Here is a 15,852-nt window from a genome sequence, read left to right on the forward strand (position 1 = left end):
GTCTTTATTGGACCTTTATCAGTTTAAAACCCTTCTATTTAGTAAAAATGTCTACACACAAGTCGTTAAATGTCTCCTCCATTTTTCTGGAAGGAACGAAGTTACGACTGCATTTTGATTCAGTCACATTTGTCTCACTTCATCTCAAACCCAGCTGATTATGATACAGTGCTGATTATTATTATTTTGCAGTAAAAATATCTAAATTCTGGTGTTCGAATTAAATAACTTAACCAAGGGACTGGTTTCTATTTATCAAGCCTGACTGTAGAGTTCTGATGACATATGTTGGATTTCTGAAAAAGGAGTTAACTAAAAGTACGATTTATGTAATTGTACTTTCACATTAAATTCTTAAGAATTTAGGAAAGATACAGAAATACTCCATTTAAGCTCATCAGCATTATGCATCAAATGGAAGCTTCTGTAGCTTTCCATGCCTGTACCATTTTTCTCACTCGGGTGTTTGAGAGCCAAGTAATATATTTTGATACAAAACCTGAACACCGAATAACCACGTTTCTCATCTTAGGCACCCGTACAGTGCCAGGCTGCCACAGAGCTTAGAACTCACAGAAAAAGGACAAACCTGCTGCCATGGAAGGAACAGAAATTGATTAATTTGGACAAATTAGATCCTATCTGCTAATTTCACATAGGATAATTTGGGTGGATAAACCTAAACACCAAGCGCACAGGGGACGGGGGTGGGCAGAGAGGCCAAGACACGGCCATAATCTATCCCAGCCCGTAACTCCCCCTGCCATTACCCTACCTTTGTGTAAGACCCGTGTGAAACCTCATTCTCTCACCTTTTCTTATAAGTTCCTTGTTCTGTCCTTCAAAATTTGGAGGCCTTTCAGCCCTTTCCAATGGCAACCCTGCCCCTTCTTCAGATCCTCAAGAGTACCACGCTCTGAGAACTGACCTCGGCTTTCTGTGCTAGCCTGAAAAAAAAGGAAAAACATTCACTTTGTTCTCGTCTCCCTTGTGATCCTAAACACCACTCTGCAGAGAATGGTCCATAAGGTCCTGTGTGGTAAATCTGTGCCTCTGTCTTTCTCAAATCTGTCTCCTCTGCTGCAGTGAAGTCAAAATCATATTCCCTCTCCTTTCTGAGATGGCTACAGTGGTTGATCTGCACCAATGGACCAGTGCTGAATTTATTTTATTTGCTAATTTACATGATAGCTGCATTTGTTAAAATGAGATCTAGTGTTATTAAACTCCTGTAGAGTAATTGTGATTGAAATTTGTCCACGAGCTACACACATTTGAACCTCATGAACCAGAAAAGAATTTATAAAAGATATTGCTTGCGCACAGGCATGTTGTTTTTAAAATATCTGAAACTATAATTTAAACAGACAGGATAAAATTGAGGATGAACGCTATTTACAATCTGATTTAACACTTAATATACAGAGTAAGAGTAAAAATATGGAACAGTGGGAAAAGGGGCGAACTTTTTCAATTGAAGATGATTAATTTCTCCTAAAGCAAGATAAAATTCACTCATGGGGCTTCGGTGAGTGTTGCTCTAATCCTAAAACAGAGTCAGTAATATTTCTGGTTTCTCCACTGCAACCTGCGAAACTATCGGGCTATAAACTTACATCTGAGTTCCTTGTACTGACCTTTCCATATAGTGGCCTGCACAGGTTTTATGGTTTGAAGAATCCACAACAATTTCTTGTTGTTCAGACAATTATTTTATCACCTGACGACCCCTCCCCACCTGGGAAGGGGAATCGTGAAAAAACCAAGAAAACTTCAGGGTAAAAATATAAACAGATATAATAGAATAAGACTAAATAATTAACATTACAATATTGATCCCGATACCAATACAAAATATACAAGGATCATACTCAGCCCGTTCTATCAGCAGGAAGCTGTGCACTCCCAGCAAATGTGGGACGCTGCGAGCGCTGTGGCTTTGGGAGGAAGGGAAAGGCTCAGGGGTCCGGCACAGAGGCAAGAAGTTCTCTAGACCACCGCCATCAAGGGAGAGAGAGAGAAATTCCCAGCAAACGTTCTAATTTATATAGAATATGACGTTCATAGTATGAAATAATCCTGTTGGCCAGCTTGGGTCAAGTGCCCGGGTCTCGCTTCTCCTCATCCCTGCAGCTGGTGAGCTCAAAAACACGGAGACCTCGAAAGCTGCAGACCATCGCTGGCGATGAAGTAAATATTTTCACAAATTCAGACACGAGAGTCATCTAAAAATGCAGTTTCCCCAAGCATTAGAAGACCTTACGAAAAGCAAAATTACTGAAAGATAAATTAATCCAGTGTTGCCCAAACCATGACATTAGGCTAAAAAGCAGAGGTAAATTGGAAATAAAAATGATGAGTACAGGAAGAAGGGATTTTTATTTTAAATTTTCGCTACTCACTTAAAGGTCTAACAACACAGCAAGAAGTTATTTTATTCTGTTAGAATGGAAAGATTGGTATGAAGGAATTGGACCTGTATAGGATGGCCTAATCAAGACAAAAGCTTGACATTCATTAAAAGACAACGATCACGTGAAGATGGAAAGGGTTTACATGGAAGAAAATGATAATGCAACATGAAACCAATTACAAACATGTAAAACTAATTACTTATGAAAACATCCTGTACATACCAAAAAATCCTTGCCTCCAACTCAGTCCTCAGAAACATTTATTTTAATCACTGATCAGAAGAAATTTCAGAACTCATTTACTAGAACATATTTATCTAACTTTTAAGAATCAAAGCTCTTGCTCAAAAATAGCAAAATGGGTCAGAGTTATAACTATCCTTTAAGGATAACATTGCTTTGTAGAGTGAAAAAAAAATGACCTGTTTGCTTAGTAAATGCTATTAGTGATGAATAACCCATCAGCTTTCTATACCATGTTCAAAAAGCTTTTAGAATTTTCTTGGTATGGTGCTCAGTTCTGATAATTCAGCTTTTAATGCAATCAGGAATATCACCAGGAGCTACTTAATTAATTCCCCAGTGCGGCATGAATTTAATTTTCAATGACTTTATTGAGAACTTTTTTTGTTAATTTTACAATGAGAAACTATAATCACTGTTACACAACTTGCAAATATTTCAAACAAGACAGCAACATCCTATTTTTTTGATTTTTTCTGTTCCAAATTCAGCTGCTGAGATGGATTTTCTGCCTCAGCTTCATTTTCATCTTCCTGTAAAAGAAAATGAAAACCTGAACATTAATCAACTTATTGAAGAAGTACACTTTTTGTACTTATGCATATGTATAGAATTCTGTACAGTCTTTTGTCATCTTTTGCCTGACCAATAAGCATAAAAATAAGAAAGAAATGTCATTTATTCAAGCATTTGATTTTGCCCAAGAGTTGAAATAGAAATGATAACAACACTCAAAATTTAAACAAATCTAATCACCTACATTTACAGTAGAAGAATAACTTAATGAGTAAATATTTCACTGCCCAATTTACTGCATGGTTATATAAAGAAATTACTAAGCCATACACGGATAATAAGATAAAGATATTCAAACGTCTGCAGCAGACAGTACTACACACCTTTCCTTTGTTCTTGACCGGAGGTTTCCACTAAATTACTTTCAAATGCAAGAACTTTCATCATTGTTCTAAAAATTACTTTTGAAAAGCATCTGCCATTGAAAAATGTTTCATTTTTTTGAGACCAGATACGTTTACTTCACCATTTGATAAAAGACAATAAATTTAACTTCAGAGACACTTTATGTGCTGCAGCATCGTATTTTTGTCCCATCTAGCATATTTTCTTGACAGGTCTGCCAATTTTCCAATTACTTGTACCACCATATGTTATCTGAAGATCAGTCAGGTCTAAAATAGGAAACATGAGCATGTCAGGCAGCAGCATGCTTACAATATTCTACAGCTTCAGCTCCAAGAGTTGGGCTCATAATTCACTACGGGTTCCTCTGGATCTCACTGAAAAAATGAAGTGACATCATAATGCCCGTTTCCACAGGAATGTATTTTGTGTCCAGTACAAAATCGTGACCTCCAAAGTATAAATTATGGAAGACTGAGAAAACTGTTTCATAAGGCAACTTGCGACCCGTCGAACAGTCCTTATCGCTCATTCAAAGTATGGCCAGTTTTCCTGCCTGCTTTTTAATTCAATATACAGAGAATCTTCCTCATTCCAAAAACACAAAGGAGAAGAAATGAACAGACATTTGGGAACGAAGAAGCGTCCTGGCTGCTGCAGCACCACTCATCACAAGGCAACAGTTAGTTGAGAGAAAGGAAACATCAGGGACACTAGGTGGGACCCAGGGACCCAGGGTGCAGTTTCCTGCTTTAAAATAGCACCTTCGTTCTTATGGGAAAATACCTTTTTGCAACCTAGTCCTTCTTTCACCATCAAAGCGTTTTTTGTAAGGATAATTATAACAAAGAGCCAGGTACAAAATATATAGGAAGATCGCACGGGCAGCACAAAATAGAATAGCAATGGAAAATCTCCTGAAAAAAATGTGGTCTTGTATTATGTTACACAACACTAAAGTAAAATGGAAAAGCTAGAAACGTACACTCCAAACGATCCTGCTTCTAAATTCTCCCCCCTTCTGGGGACAGGCTAGGCACTGAGAAATATTTACATGACTGACCGCTAAAGGCTAAAAGCTTTTTTTCTTATCTTTCTGGACTGTCATCTCTTCAATTACCTTTAAAACATGTAGTGAGCCCTGTGGCTCTTTTAGTTCAGGTGAGGAAACACAACCGTGCATGTGAAACCAAAGATTGTTGATTAGTTGAAGTTACAAGTGTAGCATATACTCGAGAGAGTGTAATGTACAGTATACATACAAAGGTCGAACTTCTAAAGAAAATAAAGGCAAGGCAGGATGGCAAACAACAAAGGAGCAGCGTGTAACTGAGCTTAGATGTACTGCTTACAGGTGTCAAAGAACATCACTGAATAAAAAAGCCACCCACAGAAACTTTTGGATGATAAACAGCCAGGTTCTGTCATGAAGGACTTATTAACAAAAGGACAGGAAATCTGCATGTTTCTGAAGATCCTTACCTACAGAAGCTGCATCTCTGCTGACCTCAGTGCCAACTAATCCACCTTCCTATCACACCACCTGCCATTATTCCAACATCCTGGATTGCACTCCCTCCTACAGGGTATATAAACCCTACACAATCATTCTTTTCCCAGCACACGACATACTGCTTAGGGCTTCCTCTCCTAATAAATGCAGAAATTTCGGAGACCTCAGGGCCACACCTTCACTGAGGACTACAAGAGGGTGAAGGGATATTAGGCTCAATACCGAACATCAGCTTCCTAAGTCTATTTTTTGGTGGACAAAAAGGTTTTATCCAGTGAAAGAGGTTTTGTAACAGAATCTTCTGGCTTTGTGTAGATTTGAAATGTTTTAATTCTGCGCTCATAAGGTCATGCTTGCTCTCTGGCAGATTTCCTAGGCTACAGCAGCAGCTGCAGCGATCAGTTGTTTTCTGAGATGCAGAAATGATGGCTGAGCGGCTGCAGCAAGTCCAGGATTTGCTCTGTGTGAATACTCACGATGGAAGCATCCGCTTTGGGATGCTTTGCAGTACCAATAATTTGTCCAGCTCCTCTTGCTTCGATCAGGTAAAACACATTCAAATAGGTAAAATCTACCAGCAGAGTATGAACCAGACTTTTGCAGGCAGATTCCCACACACAAGTCATCCAGCTCCCTGACAGATATTTTGTTACTTTTTGTTATTTTGACATTTTTATGCACAAAACCTTTCTGAAGAGTATCGTATTAAAACATGCTCCACATAGCACATCTTAATTTTGTTGAGGCACTTTTACTCCACCTCTTGTTTTGCAAGAACAGAAACTCACATTTCCTTTTGAAACAGAAACCTAGAGGTAGTATCTCTGAACTTGGGCGACTGCTGCGCAAAACGCAGAGTAATGAGGGTTGATCTTTCTCATAGTACGAATCGTCAAGGGGAAAAAACTTTTCCTTTGTCAGATATGCCTTCAGCCAGATCAGTTCCCAGACCTGTGCGCTGCCACAGTGCCAGCGCGAAAGAGATGGCAGAAATGATCATCGGGTGACACTGGAAAGTATGAACCACCAGTTTTGGCACCCATGCGCTTTCTGCCAGAAAAAAAGTGACAGCAGTGGCCTGAGAATGGCAAACTTACTAATGACTGAAAATTATCAGAAAATTTTGAGACGTGAACTCCTGTAAGTTATAAGAAATGCAATATCACTTCCGATGTACTTAGGAAAGATTTGAACTGGCAATTTAGAGCACGCATATTAACCATACTCCAAGATGTGAAGACTTACTATTATTTCAGTTTGCTGATAATGCAAAATTTCTATGAAATATTTTATCTTTTTTTTTAATAGCCCAAGAGGCATCCCAATGATTGCACAGAATATTGAATTGGTTGGAGTTTCTAATGTCATTAATAATGTTTGAATTTTCAGCTTAATAGCCTATATAGCCTAATTATCATGAAATTTTGCCAAACAACTGCAGATTAAACATATTTAATATATTTGTTTTACTAATTACCACCTATCATTATGATCATTACAATGCTTTTAATTCCGACAGATAGCAAAGGAAAACCTTTTATTTTCATGTTATCCGTTAAAAAACAGTCCATGATGGCAATGCGTAAAGTTGCTATTACCAGTGGCTACACAGCAGATGAAATACTGAATTCCCATTTCTGTTTCACAGAAATTCAGTTCAAATTATTTCTATTAATACCTCACATCTCTATTTTATGTTATTTATTCTGATTCAAGCTGCCTACGACTCTACCGTCTAGTGTTTTCTGTCCTAAAAATCCTGAAAGAGTCGTTTTGGTGTTAAAATGTTCAATGATCAAAGTAGTTTTTGCTAGCAGGTGTCACAAACCAAACTTCTCTCAGTATCTTTTCTGACTACAGGAACCATAGACTCGAATACTATACAGTGGATTTTGAACACGCTCACGTGAAAGATGTCTCAGCACAGATCTGGTGACTCGTAAGAGCAGCAAAGGGAAGTGAATCCCTCAAGACTGTATTACTACTCCCACTTAAAAAATGCATTTAACAGCCCAAAGATTATTTTCATGTTAAAATGAATGAACTTTACTAGTCTGGAATTGTCGTTCTTTCAGATTTACAAAACCGACAGCAATAAGGAAAAGTACAAAGGGCTTTATAAAGTGCTGCTAAACCCAGCAGCTCCTTAAGCCTGATGCCTGGACATCTCATCAGCATCCTGATGACGCTGATAGACCTTCCTCATCATCTTTTTTCCTAGATCCTTTCCCCAGGCATCCTTTCTTTTCCCTGATGGAAACAAGGTATTAGACTAAAGGGTCCTTTGCACGCTCTTCAAATGTCCTATGGAGATGTCTTCCTTCAAACTACTTCGTCTGCGCTTGGTATCTAAGCATTTATGGGTCACAGTAACAGAACAAGGACAAGAATCTGAAACTGAGACCCTACAATCTGCCACCTAAATAAGTCATGTGAATTATTATTAAAATATTGAGTACTCAGTAGTGTTGCTGAAGTTAATGGGAATACTTTGATATTTAGATGTCTTTAACTGCCAAAAAATAAAGGTAAGATCCTATTTTTGAAAATTTTGATCTGACAGTTGAGGGAGACTGTTATATAACTTCATCCCCTTTGAAAGGATGTTTAAGATCAACTACAAATGGTGCTCTAAGCAGAGTATAACAGGTCCCATGTGCAAAGTTAATTTTGTAGTAATTATTCCAGAATCATAGAATCATAGAATCATTCAGGTTGGAAGAGACCCTTGGTATCATCGAGTCCAACCATCAACCCCACTCTACAAAGTTCTCCCTTACACCATATCCCTTAACACCACATCTAAACGAGTCTTAAACACATCCAGGGATGGTGACTCCACCACCTCCCTGGGCAGCCTATTCCAGTGTCTGACCACTCTTTCTGTGAGGAATTTTTTCCTAATGTCCAGCCTAAACCTACCCTGCTGCAGCTTGAACCCATTCCCTCTTGTTCTATCGCTAATTACCTGTGAGAAGAGACCAGCACCAACCTCTCTACAATGTTCTTTCAAGTAGCTGAATATTCCCCTGTAGACAAATTTTGGCTTGAAAAAAAAAAAGCCCAGAAATAGGGTTTTGGGTGTCCCTTTCTCTGTTTTCCACCCTCCAACGAATTTCATTCAAAATGTCTGAGAAATTCTTTTTATTCCATTGGTTAACGATATGAAATCTGGAAGGTAACAGTGAATTAGACAATTCTTAACTCTACAGGGAATCTGACACTGCTCTGTACGCAGAATAGATCACACCTCAATTAACTGTGCTAGGAAATGCACCAATTCACAGATTTGTGCATTACACCACAAATTTGTGCATTAAACCACAGTGCAATTTCTAAAGTTGCATTGCAAAAGTATACTTAATAAAACAAACTTGCTGTTGTGTGCTTTGCAAACTGCAACCCACATTCTAAACTTAATAAACAGCTATATGATACAGTATGGTGTAAATGAACATCTGAATAATACGGAAGTACGCAAAACACAAAAATATCCTACTATAATGAGGAACGACTAAAGGGTTCTCTATGCTATTACATAAACTAGAAATATCACCTCAAAAACACTCAGGACCGAATTCAGATACTATTCCTTTTCACAGTATTTTAACCCAAAAGAGCTGTAATATGACTAATATACTAAGCTCCAGTGAGGGTGTCCAGCTGGTATTTCATCTCCTGCCTCACAGATTCTAGCTAGCAAAACACCACTTGGAAGTACACAGTCCTCAAAAATATATCAGGAAAAAGGGACTTTAGATACTAGAAGAGCTTTTCTTTGTGTATGTTAAAGTTTGGTGTTCCAGCGTCACAGACCAAATTTGTAGGAAAAGGAGTTTCAGGGCTAAAAACTGGGAATTCAATCAGTCTCCCAGTTAAATCAGCAAAAGGTGAACATCCAGCAATAAAATTCAAAAGTTGTTTTTCTTCCAAAGCCTGTATCTTCTTCAAATATATTACTGACAACCCTTATAATGAAGAGTGCTGCAAAAATACAGAGTACAACTGGAACAGTTCTTTACCAATGGATATTAGAAGCAAATATAAATTTCTTGTGATAGATGACAGTTTTCTGTCACTGTAGCTCTGCAGTGATAAGGCAGCTGTTTGTTTCCCAAGAAAAGGAGACCCTTGCTACATGGATCATTTTCATAGTGACAGCCTTGACAAGTCTGACATTTGCTTCATGAAGTATTCTAAAGCAGCCATCAAGAAAATGCCCCCTCTGGGACCACTGGCAAGCTGACAATCGTACCTTTTAATGCGCATCTCCATTAATTCTTACTGTCAAAGCCCACCACATTCCTACAGTGAAATCTCCGCTGATCTGGTACATAAAAAAAATGGAGGCTATGAATGAACTAACCATTATAATGTAAGTAAACATGACATCAATTAACTGGAAGCAGCTCTCCACCCCGTTTTGCTCAGGAAAAAGAGCAACGTTTAACCGCTGGAGGTTTCCTTCACCGACGCAGTGCATGGCACCGTGCTCTAGGTGGCAATGCAAGACTAGGAGAACTAATTTTATACTAACGCTTCTCTTAAGAAGCTACAAGCAGCTGCATGTTTATCATAAACTCTTTCCTTTAACTTGCACTGGTACAAGAACTTTTAAGTCTTTTTGAGATGTTTGTCAGTGTTCTGTATTTTCTATTTCCTTGTTTCTAATTCTGATTATACAGATAAATGTACCATCGCAAGAGCCCTTACAGTCAAATTTCATTTAACGCTTAGTACAGAAGTGGAATTTCATGCCAGATTTCAAATCCTCCATCTGTTTCTCTCCCTTTTAGGAGGCAACCATTCCACTGAGTGGCCCTTTTGGCTGACTGCCACTACATTTGGGATGCTCTTCAGGGCAGGTGGTGCCTGAAACCCAACCATTGTTTTACAAGTTCAGCTGGTTCTCCTTGAAGAAAGTAGGGGAAAACGTTTCCTCTTTAACAATTTGAATCTTTAAAGGTTTAGGTTTATGAACTTTAGATTGTATCTATAAATGCTTAAGTATCATAAACCTGAAACAGCAACTAAGAAACAGATGAAAAGCAACTTTAATGGGATTGTACTGTGCCTGTATGGGACAGGCCTCCTTCATTTCCACTCTGGTCTCAGAACGCACGCTTGCATTAGTTTTCAAGCCTTCAAGTCTGACACTGTCCTGATGAAGATCCTTTCTAAGAGAAATTTGTCACTCAATTATAATACTTACAACTGCGCATATATAAACATAAATATGGAAACCACAACAGCATTTTCTACTTATGTGGCAATATATTCATTATTTTTATGAATTATAAATTAGAACAGAAAGTTCTGCTTTATATATACTCATAATACTACTACAGAGTAATATTCCATAGCCTAGAAATGCATATTCTAACCAAATCAAGATGATTTTGAATATTCATGGTTATACTCCCACCAAATTTACACTATACGCTTATTAAATTATAAGAAGCATAACTTCTTCATGTTTCTATTCTTGATACTAAAAAATAAAATGGCTCCTTTTTGCAATAGCTACGTGAGAACAAGAGGTGCTCAGGCCAACAACAAGGAATTAATAGCTCTTTTAAATAATTTTATTTCTAAGTACTGTTCAATAAAAAAAATAAATAAGAGGCTCATTTTTAACTGCTCAATTGTTAGGCTATATATGCACCTTGGTAGTTACGAAATGATAGCTGAAGATTTTTTTTCAGCCTTTAACTGTTTTCACAAATATGCCTGGCTACAGACAGCCTTTTGAGAAGAGGTCTGAACATTCTTTTGTTTCCAAAATGATTAACAACATCAAACAGAAAAGTAGGTACAACCGAGTTATATAAAAATGCTTCTGTAAGCTACCACCAAGACATGCTGCCTACAGTCGAAGGCGGCTGAAAGACATCACTCTAAACAGCACTGAAGTCCACGTTTTTAGTGGAAAATGAGAGCACTACCATATGAAAGGAATAAATTTATCTCAATAACAGAGAAAACCTAGACCCTAATGAAAATGTTTTAGGAAAAATGAGTGCATTGCATGCTTCTGACCAAAATTAATTAGAGTTTTAATGTTTTACATTTCCACCATAATTCTTTAAATGGTGCATTTATTTCATAGTAATAAACACTCGGTTCATTAAGTAAAGTTCAAAATCTGTGTTACTCGCTACATTTAACAACCTTTGGCCCTCTTCTTCAGTATTTCTTGATTCAGGTTTCCAAAGCATTGAATAAGCAATTGAGGAACACAATTAAATTTCATGACTCTGCATATTTAGGATTCTTATTTCATCTAAGACAAAGGGCAATTAATCTACCATTCTATACTGAATACCAACTTTAGTGAGCCATGATAGATACTGATGAACTTACAGGAAATGCTTAATTAAATTACTGTAAAAAGCATAACCAAAGTTTTTTCTTTCCTTATGACAAAAGAAAATGCACATTTAATTAGAAAGTCTACTGCAGTATTATAAGTTTAATAACTTGGGAATTCATGAAAATATTGCTATAATGTGACAACTAACAATTCAGAAAGCTTTTCTTCTCCTTTCTTTTATACCTCATCAGAACATTTCACCTGAGTACAGCCACGAAATTCTGTTCGGGCTCCAGGCATAAATGACGGATCTTTCAGTGGAGTTAATATGATGACATAGGAGTCTGAACAACACAGCACAGGCCTTTATTTTAGTCACCAATCTTCCAAAATGCGATATAAGTAAATGCTGTAAAAATGGCTTTATATCTGTTGTAATACTGAATGCCTATATTGAGTCACCATCCATGAAGTTGCAAACAAAACTGCGCGAAATGGACGAAGCTGTGTAAGTAAATGGAAGACAGACTATGACAGCAACTAGAACCTGTGCTACTGATGAAGAAATCAGAGATGGAAGAGACCTTTGCTTTTTTTTAAAAAAACACAATTCCTTTCAGTAGGTCCCTCCAAAACACGCACTGACATTTAAATTCAGAATCTAACAACCGTAACTACACAGACATTTCAATGATTTCGATGTCCATTAAATAAAATCCCCAAAAGAGCATTCTAGGCTAGGACCAGATCCACGTCTTCATGCTAACAACCCAGGCACAATCTCTCATGGAAGACCTACACCTTCGCTACTGTTACCATTCATTTAATCGAAATTAACGCTGGTACTGCAGACCTACCCAGAAGTCAAAATTATTTCTTTACAAGCTCAATAAACATACTTTTAATATAACAATACAACCCAAACATTTGTCTATGGACCTGAAATCAAACAAGACAAGAAATCTATGGCTTTAGAAGTTGGAATTCAGTTGGTCTGACGGCAAAGGAAGGTTTGTAGATTGGCTTGTTTTTATATTTTGACCTTATTTCTGTATTTGAGGATAGCACTTAACTGTTCTGATCCTATAATGATGTCTGAACAGTCTTGTTTCATACAACAGGTCAACTCAACTGTATTTGAAGCTTCAAGGATGCACTGATAATAAACACATACTCAATTTTGACTCAAAATTGCAACACTTAATATACCAAGGTTTCAATAGTTTCAAGCTGATCAGCTTCTAAATTAAAAAATGAATATATCAGGTTTAACAGTAGAATGAATTCTCTTCAACCTCCACCCACCTTTGCATTTCCAAGTGAGGTTCTAAAGCCAAATGTTATTTAATTCAGTGGGTATACTGAGGGATGTTTTGGTAATTTTTCATGATAGCGATGTTGCTTCACTGTAATTTTTTGAAGTCAGAATCTGATGAAACTCCTTCAACTGGAAATAATGCAATGTCCAACCATGTAAGGTAATACTATCATCAAAAGGAACTCTGCAAAAACCTGCCCTGTAAAAGCAGCCACCTGCCTCCAAACACACTCTGATATCCTTCCAAAACTTTTTCCTCTAACAATATATATAGAGATATACTTTGTTAAAAAAAAAAAAAAAAATATTATCTGCCTTTCAGAAACTTAGAATCAAATTAATTGACAGCTGTCACCTCGGTGAAGGAAGGTAGGCACCACAAACAGGGCTCCTTACATGTTCCTGGTACATTTCCTTCTGATAAATTTAGAAGTTACTGTTTCACTACACTACATCAAAGTCATCCTTTGGTTTGTCAACAGCTTGCTTCCTATCTCTGCCCGCCCTCCAACAAATCACACATAACTTTGTTAGAAGAGTGGGAGAAACAATACTTTGATGTGATTCAATTACTGAAAAGCTATATTCTAAAAGATTCCCAAAGCTAGGGAAATTTGGCTGTAACTAATTAGTGTTTTGCATATTTATGGTAGAAGAGCTCATTACAGAGCTCACATTACAAATCATTATTTATCTACTTTTTCCTTAAAACACTGACGCCACTTAATATCATTCGTTGAAACCCCTTTTGAAGGTCACTAAACTCCATTCCTCAGAAGACTACTCACGCAGAAGGCTTTTTTGTCTCCCATTATGTTGTATCACAGTGCTTCTGAGACATAATATTCTTCACATTAAGGGCCACAACTTGCAAACACCTGTATGTGCGTTGTTACATTCAACTCATCTGATCACTGAACCGAACAGTATTATTTACGGGTGTTATATATGAAATATACTGTAGAACAAGGCTTTGCTGGAACGGAATACTGAATTTAAACAGCCCGCGGATGGCATTTAAATTATGGGCATTTAGAGGAAGTTGAGGCTATTTTCAGAGGGCTATTTTTTTCCTGAAATCCTAGTGCTGCCAGTCAGCTGCCTCTCAAGAGTTCCTGCCCGGCACCTTCGTGGGGTCAGCAATGGCCCCGCAGCGACGTTGGGGAGCTGCTGCTCGCTGCGCCTGTGCAACAGCTGCTCTCCTAACTGCCAGGGCTACCTCACAGTATCAAGCACAGCCTTACATATTCATTCATTTCACTTAGCTGCAATCTATTTGCCTGGTTTTATTCATTGGATTTTCTCTTTCTGCACACACAGGAGCTCCAGGAATTTGATATCATGATTCTAAGAGTTAACAGCCAGTAACTATCTAATTATTTTCTGTTTACTGACGATTTAAGAGAATCATCATGTGTCTTCTTTACTTACAAAACAGAAGAGGTAGTAAAAAAAAAAAAAAAAAGTTATGTAGAAAAAAAGAGGCTCCTGTTCTCCTGTGGCAAACACTACCTAGTATTTAATATAACTCATTTTGCCTGCTTCCTCTCATCTACGTGCACCTTAGAAAATGCAACACTTCAGGAACTACAGAAGTGTGTAGCACTGCCATTTAAATCAGTATTTAAATTTAGAAACAAACATGTAACTATACTACTTCACCTGCCAATGGAATTTTAAAATACAATTATTAAGAATATGAAAACGATGAAGAAAATACAGCAAATGCCGTCTATGTTGGTAGATAAGACATCAAGGATCTTACTCTGCCTATATTAATTGATGCTCCCCTTTGTCTGTCAGTACCCTCATCAGTGACAGTTACTGGCATTAATCATTTGTGACTTGAGGTGGACTAAAGTATTTTCAATTCATTTAAATTCAAGGAAACCTTTCAGGAGGGAAGATCTCAAAAAAGGAAAACCTGAAAAATTTTGATAGCTGTTGCTTCTATTGTCCATTCAAAACGCCCCAAATTATGCCTTTTAAGACCCAGATACAGAAAGGTCTCTAGCTCCTTTCAAGATTTTGCTGTTCAATTTGATAAATGGTAATATAGTGATATAATATTTATTTAACTATACTATTAATTAATAATACAAATCTTGGCCAAGTCATATCATGCCACATAGCATACAAACACAGCTGGAGAGTCTGATCTTGCAGGGTCTAAAATCAGATACGAAAAAAAAATGAAAGAAGGACAAGAAGTGAAACATCATAAAAGCTAAGTGGGTCAGGATAACGGGCATGTATCTTGCTCACATTTTTGTGCCAAGTATGGCTAATAAATGAAGAATGATTAAAAAGTGATTATCATCAAAACGTATATAAAACTACTTCATATAGAAATAGTCTATATTTCTTTATAAAACAAATACACTGACTATACAGAACAGACAGTTTTTGCAGATATTTTATCAAAACAGTACTGAGCCTCGAGGAGTCAGTCTGCAGAGGTCTGCCTTAGGGGGGGAAATGGAACTGAGGTCCAGGTGAGAACTCCCCGTACGGAGCACGGTGTGTGCAGAAAGCTGAGAAAACCTCTGGATAGTGAGCTGGAAAATGCCATTGGAGGAGAGGAAGAAATGGAGGAGTGGTATGTGATCGAGAGGAGGGTCACTAACAGAAACCAGGATGAAGTTAATGCATGTATCCATAGTAAAGTAAGGTCTGAGACTCAGATGAGGAATTTCTTGGCTAAAATCTCTGACATTTGTCCCACTACTATAATACCTATTTGGCCTGGAGGGCGTGGAAATTGAACTCGCTGCTACATTAAAGAACTTACCCGTAAAACGTGAATAATAAGACTTTCAATGTCAGGATGGAGTTCTATGCATGAAGAGATTTATATAAGTGCTAAGTGCTGTCATTGTTATTACATTCAGAAAGCAAAGAAGGCTTTAAAAGCATTAACTTTTCTGCCGCAGAACACCACCTGTTCTTTCTGAAACCAGCCAAGAAGACATAAAGTGAGTGCAGTTATTGCAAGAAATTGTCTGGTTCTAAATTCTGATGCATATTTTTTGTCTCTGGGAAAAGTAAACAACCATTAATAGCAGGAATTTTATGATACACGGTACAGTATAATATGCGGCAAGCTATAAAGCATATGAAAAACAGTTCT

The 15,852-nt window shown here is 37.5% G+C and overlaps 1 protein-coding gene across 3 annotated transcripts in view; it reads right to left on the bottom strand.

The window, feature by feature from the left end:
- Positions 1–2,403: 2,403 nt before the first annotated feature.
- PHF14 (PHD finger protein 14) overlaps positions 2,404–15,852 on the bottom strand; it is a 168,114-nt gene continuing 154,665 nt past the window's right edge. For all 3 annotated transcript variants that reach the window (XM_054190893.1, XM_054190891.1, XM_054190892.1), the window contains one exon: positions 2,404–3,190. In XM_054190893.1, coding sequence (XP_054046868.1) covers positions 3,116–3,190 — 75 coding nt within the window. In that variant the 3' untranslated portion in view covers positions 2,404–3,115. The remainder of the gene's footprint in view (positions 3,191–15,852) is intronic.

This window comes from Rissa tridactyla, chromosome 2 (genome assembly GCF_028500815.1).
Source record: "Rissa tridactyla isolate bRisTri1 chromosome 2, bRisTri1.patW.cur.20221130, whole genome shotgun sequence".
Classification (NCBI taxonomy): domain Eukaryota; kingdom Metazoa; phylum Chordata; class Aves; order Charadriiformes; family Laridae; genus Rissa; species Rissa tridactyla.